The sequence below is a fragment of the Schistocerca americana genome, chromosome 2 (genome assembly GCF_021461395.2).
Source record: "Schistocerca americana isolate TAMUIC-IGC-003095 chromosome 2, iqSchAmer2.1, whole genome shotgun sequence".
Taxonomy (NCBI): Eukaryota; Metazoa; Arthropoda; class Insecta; order Orthoptera; family Acrididae; genus Schistocerca; species Schistocerca americana.
In genome coordinates this window covers 646,030,489-646,054,852 of record NC_060120.1, presented here as the reverse complement: position 1 = coordinate 646,054,852, position 24,364 = coordinate 646,030,489, and the positions used below count along the sequence as shown (strand labels likewise).

Here is a 24,364-nt window from a genome sequence, read left to right as displayed (position 1 = left end):
CGTGACATCTGTGTACAAGCCCTAATTTCTCTCATTCTGTATTATCTTTGATGTCCTTATGCAAAATGTACATTGGCGGCAGCAGCAGAATGGTTCTGCAGTCAGCTGCAAATGTCACTTCTCTAAATTTTCTCAATAGCATTTCATCAAAAGACATCCTCTTCCCTCCGAGATTCCCTTTGAGTACACGAAGAATCTCTGTAATACTGTTGTATTGATCAAACCATCCAGTAACACACCGACGGTATGTATCTATATCATTTTGATGTCTTTCTTTAATTCAATCTGGTGGGGTTCCCAACCGCTAAAGAATGGGTCAAACCGATGTTCCATACACTGTCTCCTTCATAGATGAGCTACATTTTCCTAGAATTCCCCAACAAAGTGAAGCTGACTACTACCGACCTTACGTGATAGTTCCGTTTCATACCTCTTTACAAAACAAAAGACTGCATAAAGCAGCGCAACACTAATACTGTATTCGAACATTACATGACTGTTTTTCCTAATCATTCTCGTTAACTTACATTTATCTACATTTAGAGTACGCTGCCATTCAACACGCCAAATTTGGAGCAAGCCACCATTCATCACACCACACAGATACTCTGTTTAAGTTAACATGTATTCTCCGAAAGGCTCTCAATGTTAACACTTTCTTGTACATTACAGCATCATCAGCAAACAGTCACCCCTATCCATCACATTATTTATGTTTATACAGAACAAGAGCTTCACACTTCCCTGGGGCACTCCTGACAAAATCCTTATCTCTGAGAAACACTCACTACCCAAGACAATGTAGTTATGAAGTCTTCGAGCCATTCACATATCTGAGAACCTGTTCTCCATACTCAGACATCTGTTAATGGTCGGCACTGGAACACTATGATGAGTGCTTTCTGAAAATTGTGAGGTTTCCCCTATTTTGAAAAGTATTAATTTTTCCAAATTTTACATTTACTGGAACTTGGCAGAGAGCCGAAGCCAATTTGCTGCATTGAGCAGTGTCGCAGAGTAAGATTGCAGTAAGTAGGTAGCTCACTCCCATAGATATAGATGTAGCAACTGAACCATATGGCATATCAGTAATTATGAGAGGGAGGAGAGGAACTTGAGCCTTGAGAATAGATTTTACTCTGCTGAGTAAATATGTAGGGGAATCACTTGATTCTACTTTATTAAATTTTAATAATTACAGTCCTCTTTTGTCATATCTGGTACTAAGATAAGCCTACGGCTTATCAGAGCTTGGAAACAATGATAATGCTGTGCAGTAAACCAGTAAATTCAGTAAGCATTTGAATACTGTTAATTTACCAAAAGACATGGATTTGCTATGAAGTTTTACAATGTAAGCAAGAGATTTCAGCTGTGTGCTACTCTTGCCAGTCGGTAATAAGATGAACTCTGAGCCTGTTCATATGTGATAGTCACCAATGGGCTGTACACTGAGCCTGTTCTTAACACTTGGCCATCCGGCGACACCAGAGTGGTGTCGTGTGTGAAACAGCTGCCAACGGCCAGCTACACCTCAGTGGTGTGTGCATGGTATCGCTCAGTGGCCGGTGACACTACAATGGTGTCGTAAGCATAGTATCGCACAATGTCTGGTGAAAGAACTTTAGTATCTTTTTCATTCTGTTGGTATTTTGTTTAGTTAACAATGAGTGACACACGTCAATAAGTATTTTTGGTTTTATGAGTACTTGTGCACTCAGACGAAAGAGACGATACGATTATTTATGATGAATTTGTATTCATCTTGTCTGACGTTCTTGACAACTTGGCTGATTGGGAAGACATTGGATATCAAAAAAATGAAAGTGAAGCAGAATTGTTGGAAGATAGTGAAATACGTCCAAGAAGAATTCAGTAAACACTATGGTTGCCAACTGATTCGGATGAATCAGACGAAGAAGACGGACTATGATTTACGGAGGACCAATAATAAATTTGAAGGATCTCCCGGTCCACACGTATTTCCCCAAGATACACAGAGCATCAAGAATATCGTAGAATTATATATTGCGAAGGATCTATTTGAATATATTAGCAATGAAACCGACCAGTATTACAGTCAAAATTGCAATAGAAGGAAACTGAATTTAAAAAATGCCAAATCTGTCAATGTTATGAGATCCGAACTTAGAAAATGGTTTGGGCTTGTTATACTTAAGGAAACTGTAAAAAAAGGAAGGATCGATGATTATTGGTCAACGAATCCATTGATACACACACCAATATTTCGCAAAATGATGTCTCGCAACTGATTCAGACAAATATTATCATTTTTACATTTTTCCGACGACAACAACAATAAACCGGGCAATGCCAACTGGCTATTCAAAGTGCAATTTGTAATTGATTATTTTTCTGAAAAGTTTAAAGAAACATTTAATCTAAGTCAAAACATCTCAATTGATGAAGGAATGATACTGTGATGTGGACAGTTAAATTTTAAAGTTTACAATCCATCGAAAATTACGAAATATGGCATACTCATTCGGATGCTGTGCGATTCGAGTACGGGATAAATTTCCTCATTCAAGATATATTCCGGCACTAGACACCCTTTATCAAAAACAATGATGGAACTATTGACAACTTCTTATGGAAAGTGAAGTCACCTCTACATGGATAATTATTAGAACAGTGTAGAACTTGCAGAGAAGTTACATGAAAAGAAAATTCGAGTTTGTGGAATGATACTGCAAAATAGAGGATTTCTCGAAAAATTAAAGTGCGCAAAAGTCGATATCATGAACGGAAAGGTGACAAGTGGCCATCGACAAGCCAAGTAATCCGAATTAGCACTGCCGACACCAAGCGAATAAATTTGTATGAGACATGCGGATGGCAAAGTGTTGGCTTTACTATTATTTCTGATTTTATTAACTTTTTGATAGCAATCATTTCATAATACTAAAATGCTATTAGTTTACAGTGTTTACAAATAAATGCATTTTAAAGGCCCCCTGGGACTTATTTCACATAGATTAGCTACCAACACCACCAATTAAATTACAGGTCGCTTGCTTGCACCTTCTGAAGAATGCAATGTGCTACAGGAGCCACTTTCAGGGGCAACCTCTATGAGAGCTTCACAGAGAAGAGGTAGGAGGAAATCCTATGTGCCAATTCGCTAAGATAACTCATGAAATGGTCATATTAACTAGTACAGTCTCCAGCAGAAAGGCTTGACCAGTAAACTACACCTATCACTCATACCATTTTTTACAGAATCGCAGATGAACTGAAAAACTTGTATGGAGGTTTGGGACCGTGAGGGGAGTCTGCAAGATCTAGGAATATTAAACCTGGCTCTTGCCTTTCATCCATTGTTCACAGGAAATGGTCAAACCGAGTTTCACGTGGTCAAATGAGTATCACTCTTTTGACATCATGGATCATATTCTTGAACAGACTGGGGTATCATTTTCTTTACATTGGTGAAAATATCAACACCAATCAGTAACACAGAATGCTGAGATTTCTGCGTTGTTTTCCACTGTGGTCGGTAAACAATGTGCTTTCAAATGTCGAGCTAGACTGACTGTCTCATTTAGTACACACATCACTTCAATGAAAGATGCAGTCCCATTTGTTATATGTTGCGAGTAATCATGTGTGACAAAGAAGCAAATCTGTCAATACCTGATCAAAATCTTGCATTAGCCATAAAAATACTATATACAAAAATGGAACTGTCAAGTTGTCTAGAAACCCAAAAAGTATCCTCTAATATAGGAACAATATTTAGCTTACTGATTCATAAGATCATTATTTATTTTTGCTCTGGAGGATTATTTCATGGAAAAGACTGCCAACATCAAAACTACCAGGTTTATTCAGTCCACCAGTTTCTACCAAATGACAACTATGGAGTCAAGAAACAAGGAAAACTGAAAAGGTTACAATGCACCTTCACTCCTATTCAGTCTGTTTCAGAATGGAATGGCAATCCCCGAGGCTTACTACTTCAATTAGTACTCCATTCAATGCATGTGATATAAGAAAAGGAATTTAAAAATACATTTTATGACATGAAAGAGTACAGTGTACAGAGCTTCATTACTAGTATTTCATTCCCGAAAAGCAGAAGGGTAACACTACACAACACACGCCACGTAAGTAGCAAACACTTTACAAATAATGCCCCAGATGTATTGTTAATGTTGTCCAATGCACTTAACATCAAAAAAGTAACGTAGCTCTGTGACACTTGCGTGTAAATGAAATGCAAGAATTCAGTAAACGTTTTCATTACCTAAAAATCCTTGTGTCTTTGGACGGGCAGCAGCGACACCAAAAAATATTTGGGAAATTTTATCAAGATATTCAGTATATGATGGATCCCTTTTTATACTTGGCTCATATTTTTCACACAAGACAATAAAAGCAGCTAGCTTACCACTGGAAGAAAAACAGTCATAATTATAAGGCACACATGACAGACAAAGTGGTAAGTAAACAACTTCACAACTTCGAAATTTTGATATTACAAACTACTACACAAAACAGCAATAAGTTTGATACCCAAAAGAGAGAAACCATTTACTGCACTTAATTTCTGTGAGTGATATTAAACTGAATTAATCTTTTCTAGATATTTGATCACTGTAGCAAAAATTACTATAGTTTTTCTGTTACTGTATTTCTCAGCCTTGGGTCACACTTTTTTCGGCTTCCTATTAAGTCAGTATCAGATATGTTGAATCCTTTACATAATAATGGACACAAAACATCGACTTACTAAAAAATAAAAAGCAAAACTGGTCATGATGCTTATGAATAAAATGACTTTGGATATTAGGCAACGTCACTGTAAAACGCTAAAGCAACTAAACTGCTGATGTTTCGATCAATGTGCTGCAGTCAAATGATTGGCAATTCTGTTCGTTTAGTTTTTTTACAATGATGAGGCCTAAAAGCCAAAATTATTTTATTCAAAAATGACACTGGGTATGGAAGCTACAAACTTACAGAGTCACAATACTTGTGTGAGAAATACAATAAAGGAATTTGTCACACAATAGTTACTGTGTTCTCCCTTGTATAGTACGCCAAGTCTGTGTACTATAGTTTTATTTGAGGAAACAAAGGTGATACTAATATCTCCATAATTAACACTGACATCACAGAAGACTATACACAGTTTAATGAGAACTTCATTACAATTCGAAGTGTGAAAACAAAATTATGATATCTTACGTGGTTCCACAAATATTTGAGGTCAACAGCTTAGGTGATTCATGTAGTATATTACAAAGAAACCACTTAATTTGTTTCAAGTGTCAATACGCACAGTTTAATATCCAACATTAATTAGCTTTCCTTCTTTCAGTAACAGCACATGGTAATTTATGTCTTTGCATTCCTGTAAACTTCTGTGACTTGTAATGAAAAATTTTACTTGCCACACCCTTAAGACCATGCAGATATGTGTACTGATGTGTTAGTACATACCTTTCTACAGTTTGCAAAAGAAACCATATGAAGTTGAGCAGGGGTAAAATATATGGTGGCCCAGCCTGAATATTTGGGTGTTGCTTTGTATAGCACTTAAACGCTTCAACTGCTGATTGTTTATTCTGAAGACAGAGGTACCTGAAATGTTTCAAAATATTTTTTTGTAACATCAATGACAGGAACAGGGCTATTACAGAAAAATGGAAAGAACACCAACAATTTTTAGTTTTTAATCAGAGAATAGTTTAATTTTTTCCTTTCATTCACTTCCCATTCGCCATTTTAGGTTAGAATATCTCACAATGAGACATTTCCAAGAACAAATACGCTTTGTCCAGAATTTGCCCATTATGTGAAAGAACTGAGGTCACAAATGATCATTACTGAACATATGTTTACACTCAATAGTGTTAAATACACTTGGGTCTGTCTTCCTACACCCCTGGAAATTGGTAAACATAAGGCGGTTTATGCTTCCCATCAAAAGGGGTTAAGCTGCCTCATCCATCCATCCATCCATCCATCCATCCATCCATCCAGAGTGAGCAAAAGAAATTGGGGAACTCAAATCTGGACTTCAGGTTTGATACACAGAATTGTCATGTTGCACTTGGCCACAGTCTCGCTCTAATTGGGCCTTATGGTTAGTATTCTTTTAGCAACAGGCTTGTGCCTGCCATCACATCCAAAAACTTGCAATTTACAATACGTATCTGTGAAGTAAATCAGAAAAATGTCACATTATCAACAAATATCAGAATCATGCCTATGACTTCTAAAATAACGTTTATTTCAGTCCTAATATTTACTGTATGTATACTACAGCATGTTCTATGGCTGAATGAGGTCACCAACATAAATGTTGGTATACTTGAAGACGACAAGAACTATCAATGGAATCTAAGATTTTGTCCATGCCATTCAATGTCAATTAAGTGATTGGATTTGATTTTTTTTTCTCATCTCCGTATTCATGAACATCACCTCTCAGCGCGCAAAATAAACAAGTACCCACTACAACGAAAAACACAATTTTCTCAGATTCTGTGATAAGCACATGGTAGTCAAAATGAATGTTAACGTTGTTCACAAGCAGGTAAGACATCTTGATACAATAATACACACAGTATATTTTTATGTATACCACAAAAACTAGAAAACTTTTAGTACACTGCATCTAGTATCAACAATTTATGGCCTCATCTGGTAGACTTCAATGTTTAACAAATGGCATACGCCACATGTCCATTATTTCTTTCTATTCACCGGCTTATCATTAAGGACATATCCAGTAGGGGACAGAAGAAGGCTGCTGTTTCCAACCCCTCCCCTCAGAAAAACGGAACAGTCATCTTCATAAATCGAACATGCATCATGCCCTGTCAAACATACAGATGTATCTCTTCAATTGTCACTTTGAGGAAAGCCACAGCATGCAATTGACATTGAGGGTTATAGCAAGTGTATTGACATCTATTGTGAAACTTGCAAACTTGGTTGGTTGGTTTGTGGGATTGAAGGGGCCAGACTACTAGGGCCATTTGTCCCTTTTTCCACGAACTTGAAACACCCACAAAGAATAAGAACAAACAGTGGAGATGACAAGAAATGACACAGGACAAGAAAGACACAAACAGAGACCAGAAAAAAGGAATTAAAATCACACCAAGTGTGACAGTGGTTGGCCGACCATAGAAACAAAACAGGAAAAGCCAACCACCAAAAAATGCACTAAAAACCCCAGTCTAAAATCGTAGGCCAAAGGCCAGACTCAACACAAAAAAAAGAACAAACACTTAGATCAAGCGATGAAAACCCCTGCACGAATAAAACTCAAAACTAAATCTGCCATCACAATGTCATCTGATAAAAGTGCAGGAAGCATATCAGGCAGCGCAAACGTCTGCCTGAACAGAGTTAAAAGCAGGCAGTCCAACAACCACCGCCAAAGCTGACCCGCAGCGACATAAAGGTGGGTCTCATGGCTCAATAAATAGCTGTGTGTTATCCGAGTGTGGCCAATGCGCAGCCGGCAGAGGACAACAGAGTCCTTGTGAGAGACCCGCAAGGAGGAGCGCCATGCACTGGTAGCCTCCTTGATGGCCCGAAGTTTGTTGGGTAAAGGAAGGATGCGCCATATTTCACCCCAGGTGCGAAGTACCTTCTGTCATAAAACGGACCTGAGGTCACTCTCCGAAAGGCCAATCTCGAAGGTTGGTGAACCGACAGCCTGTTTAGCCAGCGTGTCAACACGTTCATTTCCCAGGATGCCGACATGACCTGGGGTCCACACAAAGACCACAGAGCGGCTGCAACGGGCAAAAGTATGGAGGGACTCCTGGATAGCCATCACCAGTTGAGAGCGAGGGAAACACTGATCGATAGCTCGTAAACCGCTCAGGAAGTCACTACAATAATGAAGGACTCGCCTGAGCAGGAGCGGGTATACTCTAGGGTGCGAGAGATGGTGACCAGCTCAGCAGTGAAAACACTGCAGCCAGCCGGCAATGAGTGTTGTTCATAATGATCCCCTAGAGTAAGAGCATAACCGACACAACCAGCAACAATTGAACCGTAAGTATAGACACTGTCAGAGCCTTGAAATGCGGCAAGGATTGAAATAAAGCGATGGCAGAGGGCCTCAGGAGGGACTGAGTCCTTCGGGCCTTGTGCCAAATCGAGCCGAAGGCATGGGCGGGGCACACACCACGGGGGTATACGCAGAGTGGCCCGGAAAAAAGGTGGAAGACGGAAAACCTCAAGCTCAGAGAAAAGAGCTCTGATGCGAACCGTGATCGTACACCCTGACTGGAGCCACCGTTCCGGAAGATGGACGACCAACTGAGGGAACAGGAGACAATAATTGGGATGCCTGGGCAAGCTACAAATGTGTGTACCATAAGCAGCCAGTAACCGTTGGTGCCGAAACCGCAATGGACGGACACCTGTCTCCACAAGTATGCTGTTGATAGGGCTTGTTTGGAAAGCTCCAGTGTTGTATCAGATCCCGCTGTGAAGGGTGGGGTCAAGCAACTGCAATGTGGAAGCTGATGCCGAACTGTAAGCCAGGCTCCCATAATCTAGACAGGACTGAATTAATGCCTGGTACAGCCATAGAAGGGTAGACCGATCAGCAGCGCAGCTGGTGTGACTCAAGCAATGAAGAGCGTTAAGATGCCACCAGCACATCTGTTTAAGCTCCCGAATATGAGAGAGCCAAGTCAACCGGGTATCAAAAACCAAATCCAAAAACCGATGTGTCTCCACCACAGCAAGAGGTTCACCATCAAGATAAAGCCGTCGCTCAGGGTGAACAGTGCGTCGTCGGCAGAAATGCATAACGCAGGTCTTGGCAGCCAAAAACTAGAAGCCATGTGCTACAGCCCAAGACTGCGCCTTGCGGATAGCGCCCTGCAGCTGCCGTTCAGCAGCTGCAATGCCAGTGTAGCTAAAGTATAGGCAGAAGTCGTCAGCATACAAGAAAGCTGAGACAGGCGTTCCCACCGCCGCAGCGAGCCCATTAATTGCAATTAAAAAGAGGCAGACAATTAAGACAGATTCTTGCGGTACCCCCTTCTCCTGAACTCGGGAGGAACTATGGGAGACAGCAACTTGAATGTGGAAGGAACGAAAAGACAGAAAATTTTGTAAGAAAATCAGGAGCAGACCCCGAAGACCCCAACCATGAGGTGTAGAGGGGATGTGATGTCGCCACGTCATATCGTATGTCTTCCGCATGTCAAAAAAGACGGCGACCAGATGCTGACGGGGGCAAAGGCTGTACGGATGGCAGACTCCAGGCACACCAGAGCGGCCCTTACGGAACCCACCCTGAGACGGACCCAGAAGGCCCCAAGACTCAAGTAGCCAACTCAACCTCTGGCTCACCATGCATTCGAGCAACCTGGAAAGAATGTTGGTGAGGCTAATGGGGCAGTAGCTGTCCACCCCCAGTGGGTTCTTGCCAGGTTTCAACACGGGGATTACGATGCTTTCCCACCATTGCAACAGGAACTCACCCTCAACCCACATATGGTTGAAAAGGTCTAGGAGACGTCGCTGGCAGCCCAGCAAGTGGTGTTTTAGCAGCTGACAGTTTATGCGATCTGGTTCAGGAGCCGTATCAGGGCAAGCAGTAGGGCACTTTGGAATTCCTACTCACTGAACGGAGCAATGTACGATTCAGGGTGGCGCATGTGAAACGAAAGGCTCCGATGTTCCAACCGCTCTTTCAGGGAGCAAAATGCTCCGCTAAGTGGTTTGCAATTGTATTGGAGTCAGTACAGACTGTTCTATTCAGTAAAAGCGCAGGTACGCTGACGGGGGTCTGATAGTCATAGAGTCGCCTAATCTTGGCCCAAACCTGCAATGGAGAGGAATGGACGCCAATGGTGGAGACATACCTTTTCCAGCACTCCTGCTTGCATTGATGAATGAGGCGGCGTGCTCGCACACAGAGCTATTTAAAGGCGATAAGGTGTGCCAGTGGGGGATGCCGCTTGTGACGCTGTAGTGCCCGCCTGCGATCTTTAATCGCCTCAGCGATCTCTGGCAACCACCAAGGCACAGTCCTCCACCAAGGGGACCCATAAGAACAAGGAACAGCAGGTTCTGTGGCAATAACGATGCCGGTGGTGACCGAGTGAGCCACCGCATCAATGGCGTCATTGGAAAGAGGCTCAATAGTGGCAATGGAGGTGAACAAGTCCCAGTCAGCCTTATTCATAATCCATCTGCAGGTGCACCCAGAAGAGTGACGCTTTGGCAGTGACAGAGAGATCGGAAAAAGGTCAGTACCGCACAAGTCATTATGCACACTCCATTGGACAGATGGTAATAGGCTAGGGTTGCAGATTGAAAGGTCGATGGCTGAGTATGTGCCATGCGCCACTCTGAAATGTGTGAAGGCACCAGTATTTAAAAGAGAAAGGTCGAGCTGTGCCAATACTAGCTCAATGATGCTGCCTTGGCCTGTTGCCACTGATCCACCCCACAGTGGGTTATGGGCATTGAAGTTATCCAGTAACAGAAAAGGTAGCGACAATCTGGCTATCAGCGCAGCCAGGACATGCTGCAGGACATCACCGTCCAGTGGAAGATAGAGACTGCAGACAGAAACAGCCTGAGGCATCCACACCCGAACAGCAACAGCTTCTAAAGGTGTTTGTAAAGGGACAGACTCGCTGTAAAGAGAGTGAAGGACATAGATGCAGACGCCACCAGATACCCTCTCATAAGCTGTCCGGTTCTTATAACAACTCCGATAGCCATGGAGGGCGTGGGTTCGCATCGCCAGAAACCAAGTTTCCTGAAGAGCAATTGAGAGGAAAGGGCGAAGGCTGAGCAGTTGTCGCAGCTCAGCAAGATGGTGGAAAAAACTGCTGCAGTTCCACTGGAGGATGACATTGTCCATGGCCGAGAAAGACGTGAAGGGACCGAGGAGGCAGATTACACCGCTGGGTCACTTGCTGCCACCGATTGAGTACCGGCAGGAGTGACATCCATCATGTCTGAGGGACTGGCGAGATCTAGGTCGTCAGCGGATGCCAGAATCTCCACCGCATACTCAGACGCAGAGCTTGTAGGTAGCGGTGGAGTGGGTGCCACCGCAATTTCCTTGGTCTTACAGGTCTTAGATTTCTATTTCTCATGCTGTTCCTTTGGTTGCCCTTGCTGGGAGGGCTTCTTTGATTCAGTCTCCAGGACTGAAGAGGACCGCGATGCCCTATGACCAGCTACCTGGGGCTTCTTCAGCCCCTGGCGGTTGTCTGGTTTGCCACTGGTAGGAACCTGGGAAGGGAGTGACCCAAGGGATCCCTTCCTAGTGAGAGAAGCCGATGAAGACATAAGCTTCTCCGGCTTACAAGTGTGGACTGGTGTCCCCGATGGTTGGCGGGTTGCTGCTCCCGAGGTAGGAGGTGCGGGAGCAACAGGGAGGGAAGTGCCCCCCACTATCAAGGGGCCAGGTGTGGTCCTTTAGCTCTGAGAGCTGACTGTATGTGGTGCAACGGAGCTGTAACAGGAGTGACAGTGGCAGCGTAAGATGACATCATGCACATGGGACGAAGCCGTTCAAATTTCCGTTTAGCCTCAGTGCAGGTCAGTCGGTCCAGGGTCCTGTATTCCATTATTTTCCATTCCTTCTGTAGAATCTTACAGTCCGGCAAGCAAGGGGGATGGTGCTCTCCACAGTTGACACAGATGGGAGGCAGGGCACAAGGAGAATCGGGATGGGATGGACGACAACAATCTTGACATATGAGGCTGGAAGCACAGCAGGAAGACATATGGCCGAACTTCCAACACTTGAAGCATCGCATCAGGAGAGGGCCCTTCTCGGGTAATGTGTCACCCTTGAAGGCCAAGATGAAGGCAACGGAGGCAACCTGATTATCCCTCGGACTCCGGTGGACGCGCCAGATGAAATGGACACCTCATCGCTCTAAGTTGGAGTGCAGCTCGTCATCGGACTGTAAAAGAAGGTCCCTGTGGAAGATAATGCCCTGGACCATATCTAAGCTTTTATGGGGCATGGTAGTAACAGAAATATCCCCAGCTTCTTACAAGCGAGTAACGCCCGTGACGGGGTAGAGGATGCTGTTTTTATCAAGACTGACCCAGACCGCATTTTTGCAAGCCTCCACCTCCCCAAACTTGTCCTCTAAATGCTCTACGAAGAACTGAGGCTTCATGGACACAAAGGATTCCCCATCAGCTCTCGTACAGACTAGATACCGGGGCGAATACGTCTCACTGTCATTCATAGCCTTTTGTTCCTCACATGGTGTGGCCAGGGAGGGGAACGATTTGGGGTCACACATGTTTGCGTTAAAGTGAGCCCTCTAACGCTTCAAGACTGCTGGTGGCTGGCCACCAGCAAGAGAAGATGTGCCATGATTCATTGCGTGTCATTCACCCTGATGCCACCAACTCCGACCAAGGGCCCTCCCCACAGGTGCAACCCAGTCACAGCAAGGGCCACCTGCAAGGATGGCCATTGCCGGGAGTCCCGATGCCCCAGGGAGATAGGCATCTACTCCTTGGCATACGTGGGCAGTTAACAGCGCAGGCATCAGTAGAGCGATCCCTGTGTTGTCAGGGGGCTACAACCAACATGGTACATGGCGGCCCCACCACAACGAACTGGCTACCGTGCTGGATATTAGGTGGCAAGTGGTCCATGGTCATCGTCAGCGCAGAAAGCGACACTGCAGAGTGCATGGCGGAAATCGCACCCAGGAACGTATCCTCGTTCAAGAGGTGGAGAGCAAGCGGGACTGCAATGCAACAACGAATGAGCTAGTTAAAGGTCCCAATGCACGATGGACACAACACACCAAGTAAAACACCCTTCCCCAATTGGCTCGCTCTTCAGAATAATTTTGAAATATGGTAGCCAAACCCAAGAGCGGACCATCACATAGGGGCTGAAACGTTTGAGACTCCTTTTAGTTGCCTCTTATGACAGGCAGGAATACCGTGGGCCTATTCTAACCCCTGAAGCCGCAGGGGAACCTGAAAACTATTTAGCCATTTACTACTATTCTTCTTGCAACTGAAAATACTAAATACTTGTAGCATTGTACTTTCATCCTGGAGTGTCTTTCCTTGTGTGATGAGCCAACAATAAAAACTACTAAAAACATGAAAGTACTATTGCATATATCTGAACATTACCCATCCCACAGCAAAATAATATATCATCATCTCAAACAAACTACGCTCTCTCAGTTCAGTAAAATCGAAGCAGCAGCATTACATTACATTACTTGGTGAGAAATAAAAATAGTTTTTAACTAGTTTTCAGTTTAATTTTGTAAGAAATTGTGACTATTTTCTCACCATCTCCCCATACCACGAAACTAGTATGTGTTCCCTTTTCCTCTCCAGATCATATCCTTCACGCACACACACACACACACACACACACACACACACACACACACACACACACACACACACACACGTCTTCACACAACAATAAAACTTTTCACATTTTGCACTGTATGCATAGTATTGACACTCATGATGCTCTAATTGGACACAGAGAACCCAACACCACAGATGTTCTACAAAAGCAGTAGCTTTCACGAGTTTCCTACCAAAGACTAAATTTCTTGAAGATAAAACAATGTGTCTCATTCATTTAAACCTTTCTTACATTCATCATCTTCATGCCGCTAATCTTTACAGCATTTTACATCTTAACAGCAGTTTTCCCACTCTGAGGTAAGGTGGTGTGAATCTGTAACATCTTTCTCCTTATCGCCTCAGGAAAGACAACCTTTACTTGCCAAAGCATGTGATTTAAACTTAACAGCAGTGTCTGGTATGCCTCAGGCAATTAGTTTACAAATCAAATGTATCACCACCTGATAACTGAGACAATGCGTAGGGCAAAGTCTGAGACATGGAAGTGGTGGCACTTTGGGAGATACAATATATCTAGGTCACGGATGGGAGGCTCTCCTAAGGGCATCACTCTCAACTTTATGTCAACTGGTGAACTTCTTTGACTATCGATAAAGTACTGTGTTACCGCATTCACATATGGAGAGAAAATATACTTTAAGAGAATCGCATGGCTTTCTGCTTACAGACAAACAAATTTTAAACTGGTTATTGGAGTTTGATTTGCTGTGAATAGGAATTTGATAGAAAGAAGGAAAGAAAGAAAAATGAAATTACACTGTGATTACTGGAAATGAAGCTACAATATTACATCCTTTAAATGGAGTTACCAACTGTAACTGACTGGACACACTAAGTTTTCATGTATCAAGCTCATGGAACACTCTCACCTTTATGGATGCAAACAACAAAGTATCTGAATTCACTGTTTTTTTTTTTACAGGTTTTATAAACTACGGAAATGACATTTTATAGCACTAAACTCGATAACAAATGGTTCAAATGGCTCTGAGCACTATGGGACTTAACATCTCAGGTCATCAGTCCCCTAGAACTTAGAACTACCTAAATCTAACTAACCTAAGGTCATCACACACATCCATGCCCATGGCAGGATTCGAACCTGTGACAATAGAGGTTGCGCGGTTCCAGACTGAAGCACCTAGAACCACTCGGCCACACCGTCCGGCACTGGATAACATCTTAGGGTGTTATGTAGTGTTATTTCTATGAGCAACCAAAGTTGGCTTATCATTTCTCTTTATGTACACCATTTTAATAAATGTAGTGATGACTCTTTTGTGGAGACAACACACAGGATTCATAAAACTGACACACTAATGAGTTAGATGTTGCACAGTGTCAAGAAGGGAAAACACACGCACATAAGAACTTTACTCCTGGCCACAGTTTTGCGATGGTCACTCACACGGACAGTTGGTTGGAGGTCATGCCAACATAAAAGGCTGGGTAGAGCTTATAGCGACGTTGGTATGTAACACATTTGTTTTCATATACAAAGCTGCCTCTGACAGTGCAGAATTTTTCCGTGGCAAGACTAAAATAAAATTTGTTTTCCATAATTTTGCACAGGGATTCGATAGATGAGGTGAGGAGTTGGGAGTAGGTAAGGCACAAGACTGGATAAAGATATTTGGTAGGTTGGATGAACAGTGAAATACCACTTTGTGAGAGGTGGGAAGCAGAAGAATGTTCCACTTTTCAGTGCATTATGAATTTTAGTCAAACTCCTGATGGAAGATACGTTTAAGATATTCAAAGTCCAGGGTGATAATAGGTAAGCAGGAGGGTATTCCATTACATCTGGTTAATGAGGTAGATGGAGAATTAGGGGCATAAGTGGATACAGCACCGGAGATCTGTTTGCTGGCTAGTTTTGGAAAGTAGTGTCTGCTTGTGAAGGCCTTACAAAGATCTTCAGCATACTAGACAAGGTGAAACCTGTGTTCCTCTTGGTGTATAAAATGTTCAAACAGCTTACAGGGAAGCAGTCACGTGACATCTTTGACAGTTGCCGATATTTTTACACATGCATGCCCTGCCATTTATATGGCATGATGTAATGAGAGAGCACTTGTGCAAGGAAATTTAAATCTAGTTGTGTGACAAAAGACAGTATACATGCAGGAGACAGCATGAATCCAAGTAGAACTTAGGCAAAAATTCAATGTCACTTGCTATTTTAATCTCAACTGCATTCTTAGTAACACTATCCAACAGCTAAAAGAGCATGGCAGAAACTGTTTTTTTATTTCATAAAATGACCAGTACTAAGACAATTTTCTGCAATAACAGATATACTTTGCTGTTGTAAGCGTGTATGATGCACTTGTTCAGTTCAGTGCAATGTTCCTCCACAGTCCCGATTGTGGGAACAATAAATAATATTTCACAAATGTGAAGGATATGGTTGATACTCACCTTATGCAACCAAAATAATTCTTTGCAGGCTTTAAAACAATTCCTATCTTTGATAGTGGTTGAGAAACACATTGTACATCATGTTTCCACAAAATATGGCTAGTCTTGCTCAAAATGCTACCTGCATAAGGCAAAATGTCTGTAGAATCTGGTGCCACTATGTTATTTTTATCACTCGGTTGATTCATAATTGGTCAACAGTGCAACACGCAGCTGATCTCTCTTTCACTATAACCATCCTAGCAAATGGTGATTTCGAGGTGGGCAAACCCAGCTGACCAACTTTTGGTCTGAGATGACATGGGCCCTATGAACTTCTGTACAAAGTACCATTTCACACTGAGCTAGAATGGTCTGAAGAGACCAAAATGTGAGAGTTGACTTTCTATAAACAAAGAACAGCTTGTCCCAATGTTCCATTAACCTAACAAACACACAAATGAAAGGAAGATAGCTATCCTTTCACAGTTCCATTGAGAAGCAAATATTCAGGTGGATTGAATTCAGATGTTCTAAAATGCCATTTAAATTCTGACTTCCCTTAGGCCAAACAACTGACATATGAACTACATATCTGGGGAGAAAAAAATGCCAGTTTCAATGCCTTTGACTCCAGGGCATGTTCCTAAAAATCTTCCACAAGTAGACTGGCAATAGTAGATGACAACGAACTCCCCATTGCAGTTCCATCTGTCTATTCATAGTTCTGGCCATTCAACAAAACTTAAGTCTTGGTGGTGGTGGTGGTGGTAAGTTCCTATGGGACCAAACTGCTGAGGTCATTGCACTGGTCCCTAGGCTTAACTACTCATTGATATAACTTAAACTAACTTTCGCTAAGGACAACACACACACCCATACATAAGGGATGACTGGAAAACTTGAATGGAAGTCAACACATGTTCTTTAATTCAATACCACACCTAACAACAATTAACCATAGTAAATTAGACACAAAAACAGGAGTGAAAAGAGAGACCACATCAAAAAATCAAAGACACTGAAGTGCAGTCCGCCTAATTGACGTATTAAATCCGCCGAGTTCTTAATGTCATCCACATGCTGACCAACTAGTAGGTTCAACAGAGCAGCAAGGTTTTTTTTCTTCTCTCTCTTTTTTTTTTTTTTTTTTTTTCCACAGTAAGACTGAGCACCAACGGTACTGGCAATAGGCCTAAGAGGAACCCCTTCCTTGTAGATCTTCAGAAGGCCATATAACGTAGTGGAACAGCACAATAGTCATGTGGTACACAAGCTAAGCTGCAACCACTGTGCTGCATTCTACGTGGATATGACAACGAACAAGCTGTCTATCCGCAAGAATGGCCACCGACAAACTGTGGCCAAGAAACACCTGGACCACCCGGTTGCCAAGCACACTCCCCAACACAACGTTCTTCATTTTACTGACTGCATCGTAGATTGTGCCATTTGCATTCTTCCTATCAACACCAGCTTTCCTGAATTGCACGGTGGGAACTCTCCCAGGAGTATATTCTATACTCCCATAACCCTCCTGGCCTCAACCTACATCCACTTATCCCCCTTCCCTGTCCCACTCCTGCACTACATAAGCCCTCTATTCCACCAATGCACCCACAGTCTTTTTACTTCTCTCGTTTTCTGCAGCCCTCCCACCCCTGCCCTCCGTCTAACCTCCTGACTGCACCTAGCTGCCCTACCCTCTCTCCACCCTGATCCCTCTATGCTCCCACAAGCAGCACTTTACTGCCCCAACCTATACCCTGCTATCCCTCCCCCTCCTGCCCCAGCCTCCTCCTTACACCCACTACCCAGATTTTTTCTCTCACCATGCACCACTACTACTACTACTACTACTACTACTACTCGCTGTCTGGCCTTGGCAACCAGAGACTGGTGTGTGTGTGTGTGTTTGACAGTGTTTTTGCTGTGCCTATCTGCGACTCACCATCTCCACTATATGGTGAGTAGCAACCTATCCTTTTCATAATACTGTCACTATTTCATTCTCGATTTTCTATTGTTTGACAATAGAAGTTAAGACTTCTGACAGTCTCTTTCGACAAGGAACTATTGTTCAGGAGGTTGTTAGTCTTCCTTTCAACCCTTGTTGTTGCTCAAGCACTGAGCCTGCAAGTCACGGGGTGAGATAGTAAACACAGCGTCTTTTGAAAGTAATCCTGCTTATCTAAAATAACTGTAGCACTGCTGTTGTCCATGAGTGATATAAAGATTCAGGATGTACCCTGAGTGAATGCAAAGCAATCCTCTCAGGTCCTTTTATTACTTAAGGGTGAATGTGCCCTAGTCACAACATAACATGCTTCTCTCCAAATGTCCTTGGTAGCATCAAGAAGCAGTTTAAAAGCAACCTGTTCTACAGAACTTATAAAATCAACAACTGTGTAAATGATTTGGCATCGGTGCACAGTTTAAACATTTTCCTAGCATGGATGAATCTGAATTGTCCAAAACTTACTCTGTGAGATTGATCACAGAACATCGGGATTCAGTATTACATTTCCAGCTACAGAAACGTTTTATCTTAATTGAATCCCATGTTGTCACAGATTTAATTCCCAGTCAGACTGTGACAAAGAAGCACCATATAGCCAATATTAATTCTCCTGCCTCTAATCACATCAGTCAGTGTGGTGGTTTAGCTCTTGTTTGTGACAGGAGCCATTATAGTTGCCAACACTTGGACTTCATTTGTAAATAATTATTTCACTTCATTTAATGACTGTTTACAAAAAAAATTTATTTTCCTGGTATTCTCTGGATGATGCTTCTTGGTCGCAGTCTGACTGGGAATTTCATCTGCAACTGTCTGGCATTCGGCTAAATTCAAAAGTTTTCATGGCTCAGACTGTAACATTACATCTCAATGCTGTTTCATGAACTCTCAAAGGAAGTATTGGATGAAGCAGCTTCATCCACGCCCACCCAAGCATTTGCCAGTTGTTGATTTTGTAAGTACTGTTGTACAGGCTGTACTTTAAACAGCCTCCTGATGTTGCCAAGGAGGTTAAGAAAGAAGTATGTCATGTGTTGAATGGGACACATTTACTCATGAGTAATATAATAGCAACTTCAGAGCTGCTTTGTTTCCACTTTAGAGTGATCATGATATTGTTATCTTACCCACGGGCAAGGGCAATGCTATTATGTTGGAAACAAGGGAGCACACTCGAAAGAAGCAGTATTTACATCTGATCCTGCGAACTGCAGGCTCAGTGATGGCCCAACAAAAAGAGTTAAAGAAAACTTTAGCCTATCACAAATATTTATGTGCTGTCCTGCTAGATTATACAGCCTTCCGAAGATCCACAAGGAAGGGGTCCTCTTAGACCTTCTGACAGAAACATTGGTGCTGCACATACCGTGTAGCGAAACACATTGTTACTCTGTTAAGGCAACTATTAAATTGGTGTGTGCATCAAACTGTAACAACTCATCAGATTTCTTATGTCAATTAGAGGGACTGCATTTGAATGACCCTGACTTTTAGTATGTTGTCTCTCTTCACTCACTTTCCTTTCACTGATTCGCTACAGTTAATTCAGGCTAGGTTTGGTGTTGGATTAACAAAATCTATTTCAACATTTTTTTACTTCCACTTACTTTTTATTCAATGACCAACACTATGGACATATGACCGAAGTTGTGGTGGGGAGCCCTTTGTCACATACTGGCCAATCTGTTTATGCAATGTACCCTGGAGTCTGTGTCACTGAAAACTGTATGCCCTCTTTGTTTTTTTCCAGATACACAGATGTCACTTTTGGCTTTTAGTCCCATGGAAGTGCAAAATTAAATGGCTTTTTAGAACATCTGAATCCAATCCACTGGAATAGTTGCTTCACAATGGAGATGTAAAGGATAACTGCCTTCCCTTCCTTGAGTGTTTGTCAGGAGGAAGACTGATGTAATGTTGGGACAAGCAATTTGCTACTTATAGGAAGTCAACTCTCACTGTCTGGTATCTTCAGGCTCATAGTTGTCACCATTTGGCTACACATGAACAGATACTTCATACCTCAGCTCCGCATCGTCTCACATCCAAAAGTGTGTCAGCTGAATTAGCCCACCTCAAAGCCACCTTTCACCAGAGTACAATGGTGGTCTGAAAAGTTTTCGATACGGAATAGAAAAAAGTACTTACAACACTGACACTTTTTTATTTTTCAATTTAGTCTCCTTGTAGATTAATGCACTTGGTCCAACGATGTTCCAGTGCCTTGGTACTATCTCGAAAATGAGTTTCCTCCAGGCCTGCAAAAGAGTTGTCAACTCCAGCTATCAATTCTTCGTTTGAAGTGGATCTTTGTCCACTAAGAAAATTTTCGGTTTTGGGAAGAGATGGAAGTCTGATGGAGCCATATCAGGCAAATAAGGTGGGTGTGGCAACAACACATATCTTAGTTCATGTCATTCTGCCATGGCAATGGCATGTGTGTGTGGGCACACACTGTCTTGATGGAAGATGACTTTCTTCCTTGCTAAATCTAGCCTTTTTTCGTGTATCTTTTGTTGCAATTTGTCCTGGAGGTTAGTATACTATTCTCCAGTAATTGTTTGCTCCATGGGGAGATAATCTACAAACAGAATCCCCTTCACATCCCAGAACACTGACACCATGACCTTTCCCGTCGAAGGAAGTGTCTTTGCTTTCTTTGGTGGCAAAAAATCTTGTTCATTTCTCCGAAACGGGCTAAACATTGTTCCAATGTGTCCTTCCTCAAGTGTTTTTGATCCACCGTCAAGAGTCGCGGCACTCATCTTGCAGATAATTTTTTCATTTCTAATTCTTCAGTTAACATGTGATATACCCTTTCAGATGACATTCGACAAGCATGAGCAATTTCATGCACTTTCAATTGGCAATCCTCCATGGCCATTTTGTCCACTTTTGCAATGATTTCTGGAGTAGTGACACATTTTGGCTGACCATTGCACGGATCATCATCCAAGCTATCCCAACCAAATGTAAATTCATTTGTCAACTTGGCAACAGTTCAACATGAAGGAGCAGAGTTCCCCAGTGTATTTGTAAATCAGCATGAATGTCCTTTGTTTTCATACTTTTCTTTACGAAGTACATAATCACTGCTCAAATCTTTATTTTTTCCAGCTATGCAAATCACTATGCGGGAACAACAACAGAACTACGTCACTGCCACAGTTCTCTTCAAAGTGCACTAACGTGGTACATACACTTACAACAGCCAAGCAAATCTGCTATTGCAGAGCACTGCCTTGACATCAGTCATCCTATGGAATATAACAACATTGAGATTCCGCCATGTGCTTCCAGTTGTTTGTAAAGTGTTGTTAAGGAAGGAAGAGAGATTTGAGACATAAGATTTCGCTTAAAGCCTGTTTAGAATCCTGCTCTCTCCCTGGTCACACAACATAGGGACAGAGTTAACGCTAACTGACATTGGTCATTGTTGTTAGCATAGTGAGACTAGTATTTGTAGTGTGTGTGTGTTTGTGTGTGTGTGTGTGTGTGTGTGTGTGTGTGTGTGTGTGTGTTTTTTTCAATTTCTTTGCAGTTTTTTGCACCTGTCGAAATACTGGCAGTCTTGCTGTTTTAGGGATTGCTCATCTCTCTATATGCACTGTCCACAGCTGGACAGATTTTACAGAAGTGACTTTAGTGTAGAATAAATAACAGCTATCAAAGTGGAGGCACTGATGATGGTTGAAAAGCTTGATATGATATGGAGATGTTATATGGAATCACTGGCAAGAAAGGAAGTTAACATCCAGGAAGAAAGTTGCAGAGGTGCAGGTGAAAGGGCAAGAGAGAAGGTGTTTAAGATGTGAATTACCATACCTTAAACTTGGGTCCAGATCATGAAGATATCAATGAACGTGAACCAAACAAGAAGTTTAGAACAGGGATACTTTGGAGGTTACCTCTAGGCGGTCCATGAAGAGGTTGGCATGTGAGGGTGCCATGCAGGTATGCAGGACAATGCCATAGATTTGTTTATATATCTTCCCTCTAAGGAGAACTAGATAGGAGTATGGATATATTGTTCCTCACGTGTATGTGGAATCTGGAGTTGGAAGGAAATTCAGAGATGGTGGTGAGGCTGGAATCATGGGGATGATGGGGATGGTGATGTATAAGAAGATGGCATCCACAAATAAGGATCTGTGTGGAAACCTGGGATGTATTATTGAGAAGCTAAAAAGTAAATAACTTGTGTCAGTATAGGGAGTTGGGATCTGTGAAAGGGTGGGGGGAGGGGAGAGAGATGGGAGCAGAGGAGCCTATAAATGGGAGGGCGGAAGCCACACGAGACAGAGGAGGAAAGGGAGGCGGCGGACTGACAGGGGTGTGGTGGGCTCAAACAGGGAGTAGTGGACCGAAAGAGGGGTGGTCGTGCTTTTTGAAGATATCACCTTAAAAAATCCTCTTATATGCAGAACAGTATCCACACCGCAGACATAAATCACTAATTGCACGGTGTCTGAAATATATGTGGACTCATCAAGTGCAATGGAAAATACAATGAACTCCTGCACTGCACTCCTTAATTGACGGTAAACGTCACCTGCCATGGCACTTATACGAAGACTTACAGTCCGCCGAGAAAGAGTGATAGCTCGAAACTGATTTGCATTCAGTGGGCAAAGTAAATCAGCAGCGTCATTGATGCACTCCATTATAAACTCACCTTCAGCAAATAGTTTTCCAGCTCTCACTATATTAAGCGTAATCTTATAATTTGCACGTACCGCTGGCCTATCATTGTTGTCGTCTTGAAAAATTGAAAACAGTGCTCCATAAGATGTTAAATCAGTTAGATGAGAGACATGACGAAAGAAAGTCGCAGATCTCTCGTGACAACAGCAACTTACATCAGATTCATCTCGTATCGTCAGATCGCTCTTCTTAAGCTCAGTCAATTTCCCCATCCGCTCAGAATCTGACAATAAATTGTACTCGGCCTTGGGAAATTTATTATAATGGCGTTCAATACTAACATTCCGCTGACCAGCGAGAATACTGCCACATATTAAACATTTCGAATTTTCACTTTTTTGTACAAAGAAGAAATGATTCTCCCATTCCTTTTTAAAAGATAGCAAATCTCCACTCCTCCATTTCCTTGAGTCACTCTGCATTTTCCGGTTCTTGAAATACAACGTTGAATATGTAGTGGTCGCTTCGCATCAACGTCCGCAACCTGCTGGCTGTCGCCACTGCCCCGGTCGACGATTGCATGCGAGCAGCACACGTGCAGCGCTGTGCGGTCATGAACCGCGTGCAACGTTTGCCCGCCCCTGTCTTATTCTATTTCCCTACCTGCCTCCCATACGTATCGTTAGCATTCATTCACAACTTTCACATTATGAAACAAGTAAAAAGAATGTAAGAGGTTCACAATTCAATACCCAGTTGAGTTTTTTTATAGGTAATGAGGCATTTAGGCAAGCAAGGAAAAATACATCAATTGTGTCCCATTCTGGAATATCATCATGGCATTTGCCTCAAGTGATTTAGGCAACCGACTGGAAACCAAAATCGACATGGCCAAACAGGTATCTAAATACTTCTCTTAAGTTATTTCAGTTGTCATTCATTTCCAGATTTTCATTATATATGACACACTCAAGAAAATGTTCAACAGGCATAAGCAATTTTAACATCTTTAATTATTCCTTCCTATCAAGATTTATTACAGATCCATTATTTTTTTACATCTTCTAGAATCGAATATCCCTCCAACTGCGTGCATAATTAAAAAAAAATGCTTTTGTAATTTTATATTAGATTGAAAAAGATATATGAATAAAATTACCAGCATTAGGAGTTTGTTGAAATGTTATAATGCAATACATATAAGTTTGCACTTACTGTAAAACGGCTTGTGCAATAAACAAGTCAACTTCACAAGCAAAACCTCTTTGCCTATGGAGTTCAACCAGCATTGTTGCGCATCCTGTGCCATCTTCTGAATGTAAAAAATGATGTCTCGCTAGTGTGTAATTTTTTTCTGAAATAAAATACATAAAAACATGCCAGTATCATGATAATTTACATGAAAAGAATGTTAGTTAAGTTTACTGCATACAAGTTGGGATAACCAAACTACCAGAATGAAAAAAGAAAGCTCAACAGAAATGAGATCAACAAAAGCTCAAAATGTACTGTAGTTTTCTTTCGTTTCTGTCTTCTAAGTGTGCTTGTACACTGCTCATCATGTGCACATTTACCTACCACAATCTTGCCATTTTATAAACAAGCGGAAATAAGCTGAAACCCAACATAGTGGGGGTTTAAATTCTGCTTAGATTCTCTATACCAAGGGACTCAAAAATTCCAACAAGTTTTAGAGCAGCTGTTACTTTGTAGGCAACCAGATATATCACAGTGAAATAAATACGACTGATGAATCACATTTGGGTAAATTCTTCCCTAGCACTGACAGTTCAACAGTTCAAGGGAATGTCTCCATTTCTTGCAGAAGATAGTCTACTTTGCCCAGTTTATATGATGCAGAGTGTTTCACAGAAGCAGTTTCAGTAATGAGGGTGC

At 42.2% G+C, this 24,364-nt stretch overlaps 1 protein-coding gene across 1 annotated transcript in view; it reads right to left on the bottom strand.

Annotated features, from left to right (window-relative positions):
• LOC124595854 (Golgi to ER traffic protein 4 homolog) overlaps positions 1-24,364 on the bottom strand; it is a 67,763-nt gene that overhangs the window by 5,557 nt on the left and 37,842 nt on the right. Inside the window, exons 5-7 of the mRNA XM_047134760.1 lie at positions 23,684-23,822; positions 5,470-5,610; positions 4,271-4,416 (exon numbers count right to left, since the gene is read on the bottom strand). Coding sequence (XP_046990716.1) covers positions 4,271-4,416; positions 5,470-5,610; positions 23,684-23,822 — 426 coding nt within the window. The remainder of the gene's footprint in view (positions 1-4,270; positions 4,417-5,469; positions 5,611-23,683; positions 23,823-24,364) is intronic.